The sequence below is a fragment of the Pristis pectinata genome, chromosome 21, assembly GCF_009764475.1.
Source record: "Pristis pectinata isolate sPriPec2 chromosome 21, sPriPec2.1.pri, whole genome shotgun sequence".
Taxonomy (NCBI): domain Eukaryota; kingdom Metazoa; phylum Chordata; class Chondrichthyes; order Rhinopristiformes; family Pristidae; genus Pristis; species Pristis pectinata.
Genome location: NC_067425.1, coordinates 2,377,763 through 2,397,514, shown reverse-complemented (window position 1 = coordinate 2,397,514; position 19,752 = coordinate 2,377,763). Strand labels below are relative to the sequence as shown.

General features: G+C 46.9%; 2 protein-coding genes across 2 annotated transcripts in view; one reads left to right on the top strand and one right to left on the bottom strand.

Moving 5' to 3' along the window:
• tekt1 (tektin 1) overlaps positions 1-3,554 on the bottom strand; it is a 13,453-nt gene extending 9,899 nt beyond the window's left edge. Inside the window, 4 exon segments of the mRNA XM_052035476.1 lie at positions 558-672; positions 675-722; positions 2,189-2,393; positions 3,485-3,554. Of these exon segments, the coding sequence (XP_051891436.1) occupies positions 558-672; positions 675-722; positions 2,189-2,378 (353 nt within the window). The 5' untranslated portion in view covers positions 2,379-2,393; positions 3,485-3,554.
• LOC127581475 (tricarboxylate transport protein, mitochondrial-like) lies at positions 3,334-19,752 on the top strand. The gene is given in 14 exon segments (XM_052035934.1): positions 3,334-3,627; positions 3,991-4,003; positions 5,116-5,241; positions 5,302-5,337; positions 8,752-8,859; positions 9,391-9,490; positions 11,049-11,139; positions 11,141-11,189; positions 13,803-13,807; positions 14,989-15,067; positions 16,003-16,107; positions 16,454-16,569; positions 19,487-19,560; positions 19,647-19,752. Coding segments are annotated over 14 exon segments (1,302 nt in total).

Sequence of the window (19,752 nt, the reverse complement as noted above, 5' to 3'; positions counted from 1 at the left end):
TAAGAATCCTCCCCAGTAGCTTCCCCACCCCTGATGTGAGGCTTGCTGGCCTATCATTCCTGGATTATCCTACTTCCCTTCTCGAACAAAGGAACAACATTGGCTACTCTCCAGTCCTCCAGGACTGTTGCTAGTGAGGACACAGAGATCTTCGTCAGGATCCCAGCGATCTCTCCTCTTGCCTCTCTCAGTAACCTGGGGATTTAGCCCAGCACGTTACCATGCCCCGCACTGCTCTCACTGTCCTCCACGTCCTTCTCCTTGCTGAACACCCACGCAAAGTACTCAGTTAGTAGCTCGCCCACTTTCTCCACCTCCAAATGCAAATTCCCTCCTTTATCCTGGCGTGATCCTACCCTCTTCCTAGTCAACCTCTTGTTTTTAATCTATTGTCAGATGAAAAGTAGCGGGACGAGAGAATGGGTTTGGTTTGCAACCTACAGACGAGCTCATCGTTTGCAGGAACCAGCTCACTCTCCAGCCTTCACCCCATCTACTTGTCACCAGAAACATCCTCGGCATTTGCAGAAGGTTGCTGGCTGCACTCCTGCCCATACCGGTTCAGGAGACACTGCTGAGCGATGCAGAGAGGGGCAAAGCAGCTGTCGAGAGCTTTCTCCAAGCGGGTCTTCTGGGCCAGCAGCAGCTCTGTCTCGTTTGAGAGCTCCTCAGCTTGGTGTTGAGCTCTGACTCCCAGTAGGTGACTTCCTCAATCCTCTGATCTACAACAACAACAACCCACATTTATAGAGTGCCTTGAACATCATCGAACATCCCGAGGTGTTTCACAGGATCAAGTATCAGAGGATGACACTGAGCCTTGTTGGAGGTTGCAACAGGGTGAACGGTAAGTTTTAAGAAATGTCTTAAAAATGGAAAGAGAAGGAGTGGCGGGATTGAGGAAGGGAGCTCTGGAGCCCAGGGTTGTTGAGAACCGAAGGCACAGCTGAGAGAGCAGAGAAAGAGAAAGTGAGGATGCACAAGCCAGAACTGGAAGAGCACATAGACGCTGCAGGATGTAGGAGCGGAGGGTACAGAGGTAGGGAGAGGTGACGCCACAGAGGGAAGCAGACAAAGGCTCAGACTTGGGTTGGAAGCCATAGTGTGTTCATGGGTGCCAGAGGCGATGGGTGAAGAGCGAGACTTTGTCTTGAGAAGGACAAGTCAGGCACTACTTTGGTCCATTCAACTTTGTTATGGAATTTACACAGAAAGTGCAGGAGGAATAAGGGAAGACGAAGGAGGGGAGGGGTTACCGGGAGTTAGAGAAATCGATGTTGAGCTCGTCAGGTTGGAGACTCCCAAGGCGGAATATGAGGTGCTGTTCCTCCAACCTGTGTCTGGCCCCAACGTGGCAGTAGAGGAGGCCATGGATAGACGTGTCAGTGTGGGAGTGGGATGTGAATTGAAGTGGGTGGTCACCAGGAAGTCCCGGCTGTTGCAGCGGACGGGGACTTTACATTCTTTATCATTTCTTCAGGACTGGGAAAAGGGGAAGCCCAATATATCGGGGGGGGGCAGTGATTAGTGGACAAAGGAGGGGAGGTGGGGTGGGCACAGGGTGGTGATAGGTAGATGCGGGTAAGAGACAGTGATAGGTAGGTGCGGGGGAGGAGGGGAGAGCAGATCCACCGGGGGGGGTGGGTGAAAGGTAAGGAGGCAGGCAGCATGGGGGGGGGGGAGGAGAAAGAAAAAAATTGGTGAGGAGGAAAAAAGAGAGACTGGGAAAGGGGAGGAAAGGGGAGGAATGGTGGGGGTGGGAGTCGGCACAGATGCGTTGGGCAAGGTGTCGTCTACGATGTAATAATTCTACGATTCAATGAATTCAGCATGTTCCTCCAGTCTGGGCTGCATGTCCAGTCCCTAGGCAACGTGCTTGGCTGCTGGTGTTACTAACGGGCCATGTGATTAAGGACACGACTACAGTGTTTACACATGCAGTGACAACATTTAAAAGGCACTTGAAGAGGAAAGGTAGAGGTTATCCATTTGTATAAATGGGATCAGCACAGATAGGTGTCACGGTTAGCATGGGCGAGGTGGGCCGAAGGGCCTCCTTCTGTGCTGTACAACTCTATGATGCTACAATAGGGCTGCCCCCTAAGTGTTTATATCTAACAGGCACCGATGACCAAGGCTCAGGGCAGGAGACAGACAGCCGACATGGTGTAACTCTGAGGAGGTTTACCGAGCTTCTTGTTGACATCTCGCTGTGTTTTCCTTGTGGTGTTCTCGATCTCATCCACCAGCCTCTCGCTCTCTAAGACCAGGCGCTCTGATCGTGACCGCTGAACCTCTGCATTGTTGTAGCGGCTCTTGTTTGAGAAGTTCCATTCCTGAGGCAGGAATTTGGTCCGTGCCTGGACTAGTTTGGCCATGCCACCAGCCGGGTGCTGCAAGCAAGAGTTTCACTCAGGGTTATCGGCCAGCGTCAGCCCCTCCCAATGGTCTCGACTTCCCCACTTACATGGAGTGAGGGGAGACCAGGAGCCATTGCTTAAAAACAACCCACGTTTACCCAGCACTTAATCTTCCGAGGCTCTGCACAGGAGCAACAACCAAAGAACTTCACACAAGAGTTTAGTAGAGATGGTGGCAAACTGCTCCGCACCTTGGGCTCAGGGACTTGTGTGGCTGAGAGGGTGTAGGTGGATGGCAGTCCCTGGGATGGGAGAGTGCAGACCAAGGGGGTAAGAGGTGAGGTGAAGGCAGTATATGGGAGTGGGGCTGTTATCTGTGGTTGGGGGGCAGGGAGACTCTGGGTGATCCCTACAGTAGTTCCGGAGTGATGGGGCCAATGACCACTGGGTGGGGGTTTCTGTCCCCACATCAGACCGTAAGAGATAGGAGCAGAATTAGGCCATTCAGCCCATTGAGTCTGTTCTGCCTTTCTATCATGGCTGATTTTTTCCCCCCTGAACCCCATTCTCCTGCCTTCTCCCCGTAACCTTCGACGCCTTTACTAATCAAGAACCTTAAATACTCTTGGCCTCCATGGCAATGAGTTCCGCAGACTCACCGCCCTCTGGCTAAAGAAGTTCCTCCTCCTCTCAGTTTGAAAGGGACGTCCCTTTATTCTAAGGCTGTGCCCTCTGGTCCTGGACTCCCACTACTGGAAACATCCTCTCCACGTCCACTCTATCCAGGCCTTTCAGTATTCGGTAGGTGGGAGAAGGCTGGCACGGACCCGTTGGGCCGAATGGCCAGTTTCTGCGCGGTATATCCCGCATAACCCCCCAGGTTCGGGGGCAGGGAGCAGCAGGCCTGGGGACAGAGCGCCTGGGGCAGTCCAAGGGGGGAGGTCCCGGAGCTGGGGGGCAGTGGCTGGGGCCGATGTCCTGCCCCGGGGGCCGGGCTGTGGGTCTCCGCCACCGGGTGGAGCAGCCCCGGGGAGGGGCACCCGTCCCAGACCAGGGTGCAGGCCGAGTGACGGGCACCCCGGCCGCGGGGGGACCCCCGGGGAACCTCCCCGCCGCACACTTGCCTGCCGCGGCCGGTGCCGAGCCTCCCTCTCTCCCGCTCCCCGCTCCCCCGCTTCCCCTTCCCCGGGCGAGCGCGGCCGCAAAGACCGCCCCGTCAACAACCCGTCGCCCAGCAACCGTTTCCAAGACGGCTGCCGGCGCCTTGGTAACGGGACTCAGAAGGCGGTCCAGCGTTTCCGCTGCATCTATCAGCGGGTCACGCCAGCCAGGAGCTGGGAGGGGAGGGGAGGGGATCCTGTGCTTCAGCCTGTCTGTCAGCACAATGCAGTCCATTGTATTGATTTGTTGCACAGAGCAGTGCATTTTGTTCATTTGTTGCCTTGTAGCCGCACGATACATGTTTATTCGTCGTGCAGTGCATTATATTTATTCGTTGCACTGGGCACCGTCACTGCACGGTGCATCGTGCTTATTCAATCACCGCACTGTTCCCCACACGCTGCACTGCGTTTATTCACCGCACTGCACTCTGTTGCGACATGGTGCAGTGTTTATTTTGTTACACTAGGCTTCCGAGACCGGTATTACCTACAACAAACACACCAAAGCACTGGAAAAACATTAGCAAAGCTGTATCCGCAAAATCCTTCAAAAGATGTAAAACAACGTCTCCCAGGCTAATATCCCCCGCACTGAGACCCTGGGTACATACTGTTGGCTACTTTGGGCAGGTCACATCGTTCACGTGCCGGACACCAGACTCCTGGACACACTCCATTGCAAGCGGTCAACGATGCGTTCAAAGCCTCCTCGAAGGCACGGCTGCCCCACTTGTAGAAGAATCAGCCACGACAGGGACCTCAGGGACTGCCAAAGAAGATGTAAGTTAGGCACAATATATTTGTATTGCACATGCAATGTTAAAATCAAAGTCGAGTTTATTGTCATATGCACAAGTACATGTATGCACAGGTGTAATGAAAAACTTTTACTTGCAGTAGCTTCACAAGGCACATAGCATTAGAGACAACATTCACAAGAAAAATATAAATTATACAAAAATTATACAAGAACACAATTAGAATAAAAACAATCCATTGTAGTGCAAAGTGATCATAGTGTTGCTACACTGAGGTAGTGATTAGGGTTGTGCAGGTTGGTTCAAGAACCGAATGGTTGAAGGAAGGAAACACACAAAGCGCTGGAGGACCTCAGCGGGCCAGACAGCATCTATGGAGGGAAATGGACAGTCGACGTTCGTGTCGAGACCCTTCATCTCGAAGGTAAGTAGCTGCTCTTGAATGTATCTGTCAACACATGTACATTCTGTTTACTTGCTGGAGTGTGTTCCATACTTTAAGATCTTTGAGGCGTATGAGTTACTTCTATTTATTGCAACCAAGAGTTATTCGCTGTACAAGTCTGCCTATTGCATTGTGCATCAAGCTTATTGCAATGTGCTGGAGTCTTATTACACAGTGTTTTCTTTATTCACTGTGGAATAAATTGTGTTCACAGTTCCGGCTGCTCGCAGTTCCTAAACCCTGCTGCTCAGCCAATCCAATCGTTCTCGGCGTCCACAAACAACCAATCAAGCATCAATCAAGGGTTTAGTGCGCGTAGATTATCCAATTACAGAACAGAGCGGTCCCGGAATGACTAATAGGACCAGGAGATTTACTGAACCAATCAGAAGGTGCCGACGTTGACCAATGGCGAGTCGCCGCGGGTTTCGATCGCGCCCGCCCGTTTTCCCCGCCGATTCGCCTCAGGTGGTGCTCGGGGCGTCGAGCGCTCCCGGCCGCTGCCATGGGCTCGAATATCGGGCCTGTCAGCGCCAGCGGCCCCCCGTCCCTCCTCACACCGGCAGCCGGCTCCTGGAAGCAAACGCACCCGGGCAAAGCCATTCTGGCAGGTGCGAGGCCGGGGTGAGGGGGGTTTGGAGGGGGCATGAGGGGATGGAGGGACGAATTGGGGAGGAGGAGATGGGGAGGAATGAATGGAGGGGATCTGAGGAGGAGAGGGGAGGGGATGGGGGAATTGGGGTGAGGAGGAAGGGATCAGAGGAGTTGTTGAGGGGTGGGGAGGGGATCTGAGGGAGTGAGGGGAGTTGGGAGGGGATGGAGGTACGAATTGGGAAGGAGGGGTTGGAGAGGGAGGAGGAGATGGGGAGGAATGAATGGAGGAGGGGATCTGAGGGGAGCGAGGGAGATGGAGGAATTGGGGTGGGAGGGAATGAGGAAGAGGGGATCTGAGGAGTTGTTGGGGGATGGGGAGGGGATCTGAGGGGGAGTGGGGAGGGGATGGAGGAATTGAGGTGAGAGGGAGTGACGAGGAGGGGATCAGAGGAGGAATTGAGGGCAGGAGTGAGGAGGGGATATGAGAAATTTGGGGAGAAAGGGGAAGTAAGAGGAGTGGACCATTTGGCCCATCGAACCTGTGCTGCCACTCATCAAGATCGTGGCTCATCTGCCTCTGCACCATTCTCCTGAACTGTCCCTTGATCCCGTCAATGCCCAGATCTATTTACCTCTGTTGTGAATGAATTCAGTGACTGAGTTTCCACAGCCCTCCTGGACAAAGAATTCCAAAGGTTCATCACCCTCTGTGTGAAGAAGTTTCAGTCCCGAACAGTTGATTCCTGATTCTGAAACTGTACCGCTTGATCCTAGACTCCAGCCTGTCAAGCCCTTTAAAAACTTTGTAAGTTTCAATGAGAGCACCTTTCATCCTTCTGAACTCTTGAGAATAGGGTCCCAGTATATTGAATCTCTCCTTATAATCTCTCTGCAAATCTGCCATCCGTAAAACCAGTCAAGTGAATCTTTGTTGCACTCTCTCTGTGGCAAATCTTTCTCTTGGGTAAGGAGACCAAACCTGTACACAATACTCCAGTCTCACTAAGGCCCTATACAATTACAGTAAGAATTCTATACACCTGTAATCAAAACCCTCTTATAATAAAGGCTAACACAGAATTTGCCCTCGCAATCATTTACTATACCTACATGTTGGCCTCAGTGACAAGTGTACGGTCACCGACATCTCTGAACATAAGAGGAGATTCACCAAGATGTTGCCTGAATTGGAGAACAATGATTATGGGGAGAGATTGGATAGGCTGGGCTTCTTTTCCTTGGGGTGAAGGAGCCTGAGAGGTGATAGAAGTACAGGAAGTCCCTGACTTAAGACGCCCATACTTACGAACCGACCTTCGTGGTCGGTTCGTAAGCGGGCCCAGCCCCCGATCCTACCACGGCGGCGGTACACCTTCTTTGGCCCAACCCCTGGCCAAGTGTGTATGTGCGGCTGGGGCCATGTGTGGCCGCAATCCCCGGCCCAAGTACATATGCGCGGACACTGTTCCGAGCTACATACAAAATCAGATTATGAACAGTCTCAAAAATGGAACTCGTTCATAACCAGGGGACTTCCTGTATATAAAATTATGAGAGGCATAGATAGGGTAGATAGTCAAAATCTTTTTCCATGGAAGTGGTGTCAAAAACAAGAGAACATAGGTTTAGGGTTAGAGGAAGGAGTTTTAAAGGGGATCTGAAAGCTACTTTTTTTTTTACACACAGTGGTTGATGTTTGGAACTTTCTGCCAGAGCTGGTGGTGGAATCGGATACAATCACTTCATTTAAGAGACATTGAATAGGAAGGCATAGAACAATATGGTCCTAATGGAGGCAAATGGGATTAATATCGGTGGGCAAAAAAGGTCAGCATGGACATTGTGGGCCGAAGGGCCTGTTTCTGTGCTGTGCAACTCTACAATATTGATCAACACAACCCAATCTCTCACCATTTGACAGACACTCTGATTTGCTGTTGTGTGTACCCAAGTGGATGACCTGACAATTTTTCATACAGCCGACCCCTGCATTACGGGCAACTGTGTTCCTAGAAGATGGTCTGTTTTGTGATTTTCTGTAACATGAAGTTGCATCATCCGCACATTCATCAAGAAGTGCGTGTTGAGGAAAAATTACTTTTGTGTTTATTTATTTACTATTTTCACAAATTCTGCAAGTGAATTTTATTCCATATCTCAAATTTTTGGGCAGTGATTTGTGAATTCTGTAAGGGTGAATTTCCGTTACTTTAACAGCTGTGATGCAGGGGTCACTTGTATTATATTTCATAGTTCTTTGACATAAAGGTAGGCCATTCAGCCTATCATCTATGCCAGCTCAGAGAACAATCATTGCTCACTCATTTTCCAATATTCTCCCCACATTCCCGTCAATTCTACCACCCATGCAAATTAGGAGTAATTTACACTAGCTGATGAACCTAGCAACCAGCACATCTTTGGGATGTGGGAGGAAACCAGAACGTCCAGAGGAAATGCAGTCACAGGGAGAACATGGAAACTCCTCACACACAGCACCAGAAGTCAGGATTGAACCCGCGTTGCTGGAGCTGTGAGGCAACAGTCACTGTACCACCTATCTGCCAGGTTCTCGCCCACTCCCTCAGCTTATTCATATCCCCCTGAAGCCCCCTTACACCCTCCTCCCTATGCACAATCCCACCTACTTTAGTATCAACAGCAAACTTGGGACTGTAACGTTGATATAAATTGTGAATAGCTGTCTGCTTTCTGTCTGATAACCAATTCTCAACCCATGTCAATGCATTACCCCCTATTCCATGTACTGTAAACTGTTAACCAGTCTCCTGCATGGGAACTTATCAAGAACTTTCCAAAAACCCAAATACATCAAATCCTTAGGTACCCCCTGATCTAATTACGTATTCAATTCCAACAGATTAGTCAAACATTATTTTCATAAATCCATGCTGACTCTGCTCAATCCTAATCTTTTCAAGGTGTTCTGTTATTGCATCATTCAGTATAGATTCCAGCAATTTAGACATCAGGCTAACAGGTCAATAGTGATGAAGTGTCTCTGACCCAAATCATTGACTCTGGTTCTCTTCCCACAGATGCAGCCTAACCTACTGAGTGTTTCCAGTATTTTCTGTTTTTAGGTCAATAGTTCTCTTTTCTACCTCTCTCCTTTCTTAAACAGTGGTGTCAGATTTGCTCCCTCCAATCCACAGGACCAATTCCAGAACCTGTTGAACTTTGGAAGGTGATATCCGCTATCTCTAAGGCCACTTCTCTGAAATGTAGATCATCCAGGAGAGGGAGTGAGGGGAGGGGAATGAGGGGAGAGGAGAGGGTGTAAGAGATGAGGAGATGTGAGGGGAGGGGAGAGGGTGGTGAGGGGAGAGGAGGGGGAATGAGGGGAAGGGATGTGAGAGTAGGGGAGGGTGAGTTCTGATTTATAACATTAATGAATTCTCTGTCTGTAGGTGGACTTGCTGGTGGAATTGAAATCTGTATCACATTCCCAACAGAGTATGTAAAAACACAGCTACAACTCGATGAACAGGCAAACCCTCCTCGTTACAAGGGCATTGGTAGGTGCTGCTGGTGTAAGGCCAGTAGCTACACAGCGCGAGGATCAGCCACAGCTTCACTGCCAATCTGGAGGAGATGCTTCTGCCCTCCATTCCCAATTGGCTCTGACCCCATCGGCCTCACTGTATGGGTACATCCATGGTTGCAGGCTTGATGGAGATTCCCACCTCCACACATACCTGTTCCAAACCATGACTTGCAAATAATAGTCACATTCACATATAAGACAAGGTGGCACGTTAAGTGTCCCAACCCTGGATGTCCTCATGACAGATTAACTTTGACTGCTTGTTCACTGCACCAGGTTGCAGTTTCCTTCCCAAGGGTCTCCACCCAGCGAGGGCTTCTGGTTGGAATGGAGAGCAAGCTGCTTGTTAGCAGTACAATGGTACATTGCTCCAGTAAATCACTAGACGATCATTGTGGCAGGCATCATTTATGACTAACCTGAGGGAGGGAGGAATTGCCATTTATCAGACTGGGGTTGAGTGGGACCAAGGAGCCCCACTAATGAGCTGCTCCCTTGGCAGGTGACTGTGTTCGTGTGACAGTTCAGGATCATGGATTCAGAGGATTGTACCGAGGTCTCAGCTCCCTGCTGTATGGCTCCATCCCAAAATCTGCTGTCAGGTAAAAGACAAAGTTAATACAAGCAGAAAAGGTGAGAAATGGAAAACCACAATCAGAAGAGCAGGGATTAATAAGAAAGTGTTTATAAGAACCTGCTGTGAGGAGATTATTGGTTATAAAAGCTGCATGGTTTTCTGTTTTAGACCCTGCATGGTATTGGAATTTCTCAGAGCAGAGCACCTTAGTGTAGTGATTCTTACTGAGGTCTTGTGGAGTCTTGTAGTTGGAGTTTTCTAGGGGTGTGTGTGAGTACATGCATCTGTGTGTGTGTATGTGTGTTTGTGTGCATACACATCTGTGTACATGTCTGTGTGCATGCTTCTTTCTGTGTGTACATGTCTGTGTACGTGTGTGTGCTGAGTGCAGCAGCAGTTTCATCATCAATCCCACACAAAATTTATTTTCTCTCACTTGATGTTAAGAGCCATATGTTCAAGGTTGTTTATATCTTTGAATGTGGTTTCAATGTAATGCAATCATTGTGTTACACACACCCTGAAGTAGCTGGCTCTTGTGTTGGGATTGAACCCCTTGGTCTTGCTTTTCCCCAACAGTGAAAATTGTTTGCCTCTATCCAACCAAGACCCTCTTTCATTTTAAAAACCTTTAAAGAATACAAACCAAGTTTTGCAACCTGTCCTCATAACTTAACCCTTTAAAAAGGACAGCTTGCAGCATGACCCCGATATTCAGGATTCCTCATAACAAATGGACTGAGCCACCTGAGGGAAACTCTTGTAACCTCGGGCTGAAGTATCCTAATAATAGAAAGACTTGAATGTTTAGGAATGTTATTAGAAATGTTCTGTGATTGTACTACTGAGGCAAATGTCACCAGATGGCAACATGGAGATGTCAAGAAAACTGGTCAAACTAGACGGCTCCAGTTTGAATAGGAAGAATAGAGATTTAGATAGATTGAGATTAGTTTATTCTTTACACCAGGGTGCAATGAAATTCATTGTTCACGTGAAGACGACGGTGTAAACAGTATATATGGTAATAATGAATACAACAATAAATACACCGATGAGTGCAAATAAGCAGAAGGGTGCAAATATTGTTGTGCAAGCTGAGGTAGTGCAAAAAAATTACTGAAATGACAATACCGGAATAACCGAGGGAAGTAGGTTTGTACGGGAACGTGGCAGCACCACTGAGAAGGGGATGTGAAAGAGATGATTGGTTCAGGAGTCTGACAGCAGTGGGTAAGAAGCTGGACCAGGATTTCAAGCTCCTGTATCTTCTCCCAGAAGGTAGAAGAGAGAAAAGGGAATGGCCCGGGGGGTGGCAGGGGACTCAATGGGGGGTGGGGAAGGAGGACATCATTCACTAAATCTCTACATGAGAAACAAAAGGATAAGACTTGCCTTTCCAAAGCATCCACCACAATCTCACAGGATCTCAAAGAGATTTTCACAAAGCTATCAGTGTTGGGAAATGTGGCAGCCAATTAGTGCAGAGCAAGCTCCCACAGCCAGCAACGAGATAAGTGAAACACTGCTAAAGGGATCAATGCTACTTGACTGATGATTCGTCCTGCCCTATTTGCCTACAGGTTTGGAATGTTTGAGTTCCTGAGGAACCGTTTGCTCAATGAGAATGGGATTCTGACCAACCAGAGAAGCCTGCTGTGTGGCCTGGGGGCTTGGGGTGGCAGAAGCCGTGGTGGTGGTTTGCCCCATGGAGACAGTGAAGGGTAACAATCTGTCCTCGCACAACACATTAGTTGGTGGTCTTTCAGAACAGAAAATGCTGGAAGTACTGAGCAGGTCAAGCAGCATCTGTGGAGGGAGAAACTAAGTTAACGTGTTAGGTTGATGTTCTTTCACTTTTGTGGAAAAATAGGTTCTGTGCGACAAGAGCAGACTGAAACAATGGGTGTACCAGGAAAGCCCTGCCAGTGGATCTAGGGCAGGAGGTAGAGCAGGCTGTGGCCTGGTTGAGGTACTATGACAAGGCTATGGAGTCGTAGGAACTCCATAGATGTGGGAAACAACAGCCTGATGTTCAATGGTGAGGTCATGGCCCAGTGAGAGGTTCGAGGAGGTGCCTGAGTGCAAGTGCTTATCCTCTGCAGATGACGACAGCACCACCTGGACAACATGCAGGGCTCATCCAGGAAGGACGTATTTGTAGAGCTCAGGAATAAGAAAGGTGCAATCACTTTGATAGGGTTAGGCCTCCCTATAGCCAGTGGGAGATAGAAGGGCTGATCATGGAAAGATGTAAAAACAATAGGATTGTTGTAGTGGGTGATTATAACTTCCCCAATATAGACTGGGGCTCCCTTAGTGCCAGGGGCTTAGATAGGGCAGAACTTGTAAGGTGCATCCAGGAGGGTTTCATGAAACGATATGTAAATAGTCCAACTAGGCCATAGTAGACATCATACTAGGGAATGATCCTGGTCGGGTGACCAAAGTTTCAGTGGGGGACCATTTTGGGAACAGTGATCATAATCCTATAAGTTTTAAGATAGTTTATGGATCGGACAAGACTGGTCCTTGGGTGAAAGTGCTAAATTGGGGGAAGGCCACTTACAATAATATGAGCAGGAACTGAAGAAAGTAGATTGGAAGAAGCTGCTTTGGGGTAAATCCACATCTGACATGTGGGAATCTTTTAAAGGCCAACTGGTTAGAGTTCAGGATCAGCACATTCCATTGAGATGAAAGATAAGGATGCAAGGTTCGGGAACCTTGAATGACAAGAGATATTGTAGGTTTAGTCAAAAAGGAAGCATATGTAAGGTTTAGGAAGCTGAAATCAGACCAGGCCATTGAGGAATATAAAGGTAGCAGGAAAGAACTTAAACTAGGAGGGCTAAAAGGGGCCATGAAACGTCCTTAGCAAATCAGATTAAGGAGAACCCCAAAGCATTTTACACGTGTAATACATGTCTTGGGAAGAAGATAGGTAGGGAAAAGTTAGGTCCACTCAAGCTCAAAGGGAGTTTATGTGTGTAGCCAGAGGAAGTGGGTGAGGTCCTAAATGAGTACTTTGTATCGGTATTCACCATGGATGATGGTGAGATCAGGGAGGAGTACATTGATATTCTAGGGTATGTCAATATTAAGAAGGAGGAGGTATTAGGTCTCTTGAAAAACATTAAAGTGGATAAGTCCTCAGGGCTTGATGGGGTCTATCCCAGGATACTGAGGGAGGCAAGGGAGGGGATCTTTGTGTCCTCTTCAGCCACAGACAAGGCCCCAGAAGACTGGAGAACAGCCAATGTTGTTCCTTTGTTTCAGAAAGGCAACAGAGATAATCTAGGAAATTATAGCCTGGTGAGCCTTACATCAGCTGTAAGGAACTCATTGTTGAAGATTCTTAGGGGCAGGATTTACTCACATTTGGAAAAGCATGGACATATTAGGGATAGTCCCCATGGCTTTGTGTGGGGGAAGCACTGTCTCACAATTTGATTGAGTTTTGTGAGGAGGTCACAAAGGTGTTGTCTGCATGGACTTCAGTAAAGCATTTGACAATGTCCCTCATGGTAGGATCCATAAGATTAAGTCAAATAGGATCCATGGTGACTTGGTAAGTTGGATACAAAATGGACTTGGTCACAGAAGGCAAGAGGATAGCAGTGGAGGGGTAATTTTCTGACTGGAGGTCTGTGACCTGTGGTGTTCCGCAAGGATCAGTGCTGGGACCTCTATTATTTGTAGCATATATAAATGATGTGGATGAAAACATAGATGGTATGATTAGTAAGTCTGCAGACAAAAATTGGTGGAGTTGCAGAAAGTGAGGAAGGTTATCAAAGGATTCAGCTGGATATAAATCAGTTGGAAATTTGGGCGAAGAAATGGCAAATGGATTTTAATCTGGACAATTGTGAGGTGTTCCACTTTGGAAGGTCAAAAGCCAGAGAAAGCTGTACAGTTAATGGCAGGACCCTTAGGAACATTGATTAACAGAAGGATTTTGGGATGAAAGTCCATAATTCCCTGAAAATGGCAACTCAACACATGGATAGGGTGGTAATGAATGTGTACGCATGCTTGCCTTCATCAGTCAGGGCACTGAGTATAAAAATTGGCAAGTCATGTGCAACTGTATAAATCTTTGGTTAGACCACATTTGGAGTATTGTGTGCAGTTCTGGTCACCACATTAAAGGAAGGGTGTGGAGGCTTTGGAGAGGGTGCAGAAGAGGTTCACCAAGATGTTGCCTGGACTGGAGTGTATTAGTTACGAGAAGAGGTTGGATAAACTTGGATTGTTTCTCCGAAGCATTGGAGGCTGAGGGGCAACCTGATAGAAGTTTATAAAATAATGAGAGGCATAGATATGGTAGATAGTCAGAGTATTTTTCCCAACATGGAAATCTCAAATATTAGAGGTTATATGTTAAAGGTGAGAGGAGGAAAGTTTATCGGAGATGTGCGGGACATGTTTTTCGAACAGAAAGTGGTGGGTGCCTGGAACATGCTGCCATGGGAGGTGGAGAAAGCAGATACAATAGCAACGTTTAAGAGGCATTTAGACAGGCACATGAACAGGCAAGGAATGGAGGGATATAGGCCATGTGCAGGTAGATGGGACTGTGCTGTACTGTTCTATGTTCTATATACCCTCATTGGCAGGTTTGCTGACAATATTGGGGATGTTCCTTAATGAGTGGAGTGTTGCAGGTTCCAAGGAATAAAGGTGGTGGAAAAATTGAGAGGATTAGTGTCACATCATCAATGTGAGGAGTAGATCTAAAGGCCAGAAGGATGGGTTTGGTTGGAGTGGAAATTCTGGAGAAGGAGTCCATGGTCTTGTGTGGGGAGTCCTGGCCAAATAAATGGCATAGCTAACGTTATGTCAGACTTGGCATTCATCACGCTGAAGACAGAAGGGGTGAAGCTGAGGACTCTGCGGGACTGATGGTTCAGAATTTTTAGAGGGGAAGGTTCGAAGGGATAGTGAAAGCACAGCAAGGGATAAAATTTTGGCACGAGATCGAGTTAAAAGGAAGTGAAGTAGGAGGAAGATTCAGAGGAATATTAGAGTTCAGCAGCTGGTGAAATTTGTGATCTTTGCTGCCTGAAAGGAAGGAAGAAAATTCTTTTTGTTAGAGCTGATGAAAGGCCTGAAACATTAATTGTTTCCCTCTCCATAGGTGCTGCCTGACCTGCAGAGTATTTCCAGCATTTTATTTCAGATTTGTGGGATCTGGTATCTTGCTTAGTAGGAGCTCAGCAGGTCACCCAGGTCAGGAGGAGTTTAAAAGCCCTGCTTAGAGAATAGAAGCAGAGTAATTAAAAGAACATTTTAAAATTTGAATTACTTCAACAAATATTTCAAATTGTATTAATTTTTGGAAATGAGACTCAACTTTTATTAGGAGTTTAATGAGTTGCTCAGCCTACTGTATCTGTCCACCCGTGCCTATAACCCGTGCCTCAGTTTCTTATATATGAATTTACTTACATTTAATCTATCAGAGCCCTTTTCTACTGTTAAATGTATTTCTTTTTGGTTTTGTCCTTTCAGGTGAAGCTTATTCATGACCAATGCTCAGCTAATCCCAAGTACCATGGGTTTTACCATGGGGTCCGGAAGATTATTCAAGAACAAGGTAGGCCTTTCAAGTTGGGGAGCTGTGTGAAGGGAGCCATTGTGTCCTGACCCTTCCTTTCCCAGCTATCCCACAAGAGTTACTATGAATTCAAAACTCCAGTTTACGTCTGTGGTCAGAAATGATGGGAAAAATAAACCTAAATTTTTAAACTTTCTATGGATGACCTTAAATGGATAAGGAACTCTTGGTTTTGTGAGCATGTTGGAAACCAGACTAAAGTGCTTCGACGAGCACTTCTCAAGAGAATCTTCTCAATTTGAAAGAAATTCATGAGCTCTCAAGTGAGAGTAGTTTTCATATTAATGCCAAAACAAAACAATCTGACGACCTCTCCAACATTCTGTTGCTTTTGCCCGTAATGATAGTCAGTGCTCGTAATCCGCACTTGGACCTTGGGATTAATGGTTGGGGTAATGGGGAAACTGGAGTTGTGAGTAGGGCTGTCTGAAGGACATTGATGAGCCAGATAATGGGCTATGTATAATTAATTTGATTTTGTATTTATAGTTTGTGGTATGTGAACAGGCACAGTTTGATTTATCAGTCTAGTACCATTGCTAATGCTGACCACCATCCCAGGATCCCAGATCGCTCCTGCTCGGATTCAAATCCATGACTGTGAACCCAAATCATTATCCAATGGGAATCACTGTCTAGTGTTGAGTGTTGCTTTGGCCAAACTACTTTTAGCCCCAATCACTTATCCTCAGTCACTCACGATCCTGGTGGAAATTGTTCCTTCATGGACATCCAATAAATACCACTTTGTTCTACAGCCGTTTGCAGTGATCAATGACACTCACACTGCTTTTCTTCTCATCATTCCTCCATCAAACACACGAGTAGATTAATGTTCACATGTGTAGTATTGATGAGTACTGAGATCACGTAACCATCAAAGAGGGTAATCTCCCTAATAACTCGCCTTTCAGGGCTTCGAGGCACATACCAGGGTGTGACAGCCACAGTCCTCAAACAGGGCTCAAACCAAGCAATCCGCTTCTCTGTGATGACGATGCTGCGAAACTGGTATAAAGGTGAGTGGCAAGTCCCGTTTGCCTTTATTTGATGGAAGTTAGCTGGCGAGGAGTGGGGGCAAATGATAAATGCTTATTCCTCTGCTACAGAGAGCAAGTTACTGGATCTCTGTTCTCACTACATTGCCCCAGAACCCCTGCTCTGGATTGGAGCAAAGCCTAAAACCAGGAGTCAGTGCAGATCAAACTTTTCAATGGGAGTCAGTCAGGAGGGTGTTCCCAGCCACCGTTCTCACTTTCATGTGGTTGCCTTGGAAGTTTCTCCGAAGTGGGAGGGTCAGGGAAATGTGTAGTTGGCCACAATCAGTTGGTTGGAGCAGGTCAGTGATGTGTTCCATGATTTCAGGTGAGGACCCTCATAAATCCATCAACCCGTTTATCACAGCTGTGTTTGGAGCCAGCGCGGGAGCAGCCAGCGTCTTTGGAAACACCCCCCTGGATGTGTTGAAGACACGGATGCAGGTGTGAAGGGACCTATTGTAGTGAAACCTGTAATGGGTCAGCATATGTTGTAGATTACTCTGCTTAAAGAGAGAGTTGGGGTGCCAGGGGACTGCCCTGCCTAGTGAGAAGACCACCTCCAGGACATCATTCCACAGTGGAATTTTAACCAACCCAGCACCCAGTGTAAGCTGTGGGAAAGAGGAAGAGGTTGTCTTGAGCAAGTGCTTCAGAGGAAAGTCTCTCATTCCCTGCTGATTGCACCTTTGAACAGGCCCTGACCCCTTCCTCCACAACCTCCAAACCAGCTGGCAGCAGAATTTGGTTGGGGAGCGTTTGCCAGCTGGGAAACCCTGGACCTCAAACTCCTGGAGTCAAGCTTGGTTGGCTTCCCATCTGACATTCCACTCCCAGACAGATAGCAGGCCCTCTCCTCCCTGACATGGACAGATTTGATGTCTTGCTGTGAGTTACTCTCAGTGGGTCTGGGGACAACCAACCACAAGATCCTGAGGTGGATTCAGGTAAGGATTGAACTCCCACTATTTGAAGAAATTCCACAGGCTTCCCTTCACCTGTCAGTTTCCTTCCTCCATTCCTACCCAGAAATCTGTTCCAGGTTTTCATTTTGCTGCTGTGAATAATATCCTGACATCAGCCCCTGTTTACTTTGAAACCAGGCACTAGCTGTCCTACACCTGGACCTATTTGTTAATGTGCCTCAGTCTGGTGCCCTCCCAGGTGCCTCTCAGCATGGCTAAAGTACCGATGTGGTCTCAGTTTTTGGTGCCAGGGAGCTGCCTCATTGCTGCCTTCAGAGTTAATCCCCAACCTTGTGTCACAATGACCTGAGCTGGACACAGTGCTCATTATACCTTAATTTTTAAAATTCTCGTGCCTCTTTTGAAATCCCTCCATGATCTTTTCTGTCCCTATTTCTGAAATCTCATCCAGATATGGCACGGTAGCGTAGCGGTTAGCGCAACACTATTACAGCACCAGTGATCGGGGTTCGATTCCCGTCGCTGTCTGTAAGGAGTTTGTACGTTCTCCCCTGTCTGCGTGGGTTTCCTCTCACATTGCAAAGACGTACGGGTAGGTTAATCTGGGTTTAAAATGGGCGGCGCGGACTTGTTGGGCTGGAAGGGCCTGTTACCACGCTGTAAATAAAAAAAATTTTTCTCAGATCTCCCCACGCTTAACAACTCTCCCTTCAGCCATCTTAGCCCCAGGCCCTCCCTGAACCTCTCCTTCTCTCTACATTACTCCCCAAGTTTTAAGGACTGGCTCTTTAACCAACCCTTGGGTCACTATCTGCATATCTCCTTGTTTGTCTTGGTGATTTTTTTTCATCTAATAGTGAAGCACTGTGGGACTTTACTTTGTTAAAATTGCTATATAAATGAAAATTGTTCTGAGTAAAGCCTTATACAGCATAACAACCCTCCCCACCATCGAGGACATCTTTAAGATGCGGTGCCTCAAGAAGGCGGCATCTGTCATTAAGGACCCTCACCATCCGGGACATGCCCTCTTCACGTTACTACCATCGGGGAGGAGGTACAGGAGCCTGAATACCCACACTCAACAATTCAGGAACAGCTTCTTCCCCTCTGCCATCAGATTTCTGAACAGTCCATGAACCCATGAACACCACTTTGTTATTCCTCTTTATTTGCACTATTTATTTATTTTTGTAATTTATAGTAATTTTATGTCTTTGCGTTGTACTACTGCCGCAAAACAACAAATTTCACATCATATGTCAGTGATAATAAATCTGATTCTGATGTCTTCTGACACGGGTACAGTAGCTTTGTTGTTAAGTTACTAGACTATTACCAAAGGCTTGATTATTGATCTGATGATTCGAGTTTGAATTCCACTGGAAATCTGAAGTGAAATACTTCAATTAATTGTCATTTAAAACTAATCGTAGAATTATCATTGAAACCCAGTCTGGTTCACTAACCTTCAGAAAAGAATATGTCCTTACCCAGTCTTTAACCAGACCAGATCTAACTCCACGTCCACTCTGCCCTCTGAAATGGCCTGATGCGCCGTAAACATTGCCAATTGTTCTGTGAACAAAATATTCTCCCCCTGTAACACTTATAACTAGCATCATGAGAAGGGTCAGAGATGGCAAGTGTACCAGCTCAATTATTTTAACTATCCGTACAATGCTGAGAGCCCTTCACCTATTGCAGTCGTCACCACCACCTTGACTCATCCACTTGAACATTTAGTTTAGACTGTATTGAAGGAGTGCTGAACTGTTGGTCCTTTCAGGTGAGACATTAATCCATGTACCCAGTCATATAATGCTATTTTGAAGAGCAGGAGAGTATTTCCTGATGTTCTGACTAATATTTATCCCTGTATGACTTAAAAACAAAACAATTTTGGTCATTGTTGAAGTGAGTTTGATTCATGCAGATTGGCTTCAGCATTTCCTACATTAGAACATTGCCTATGCTTCAATAAGTAGTTTGTGGTAAAGCTCTTTGGGAGGTCTTTTATTCCTTCATGGGATGTGGCCAGTGTTTATTGCTATCACTGAGTGCTGGCTAGGCCATTTCAGAGGGCAGTTAATTGCTGTGGTCTGGAGTTACATTTCAGCCCAACTGGGGGACAGCAGATTTCCTTCCCTGATGGACATTAGTGAACCAGAAGGGTTTTTATGATATTCTGTAGTTTCATCATTATTCTAGTGATACCAGCTCTTTATATTCTAAATTATATTAATTAACTGAATCACTGTCGTGAAACTAGATTATTAATCTAAATTTCTGGATTCTAGTCCAGTCATATAATCACTGCTACTGACCACAACATTAAAAACATTATAGGGATCCAGAACATTTTGCTGCCAAGAGTGTGTGAGGTATCCTTATGGTGACATTATCATTTCTGTTTTTCCTGCCTTTTATTGCAGGGCCTTGAGTCCTACAAGTACAAGAACACAGCGGATTGTGCATATCAGATTCTTAAAAATGAGGGGCCCTTCGCGTAAGTAGCAGCCTGTTGACCCTTTCCTAGTTCCATACTGTGAGACTTTAAAAGTCTCTAAGAGGCTGTTGCCTTGTATGCTGCAGGTTTTACAAAGGGACGGTTCCGCGCTTGGGTAGAGTGTGCCTTGACGTGGCCATTGTCTTCGTTATTTATGAGGAGGTCATCAAACTTCTGAACAGGATTTGGTAG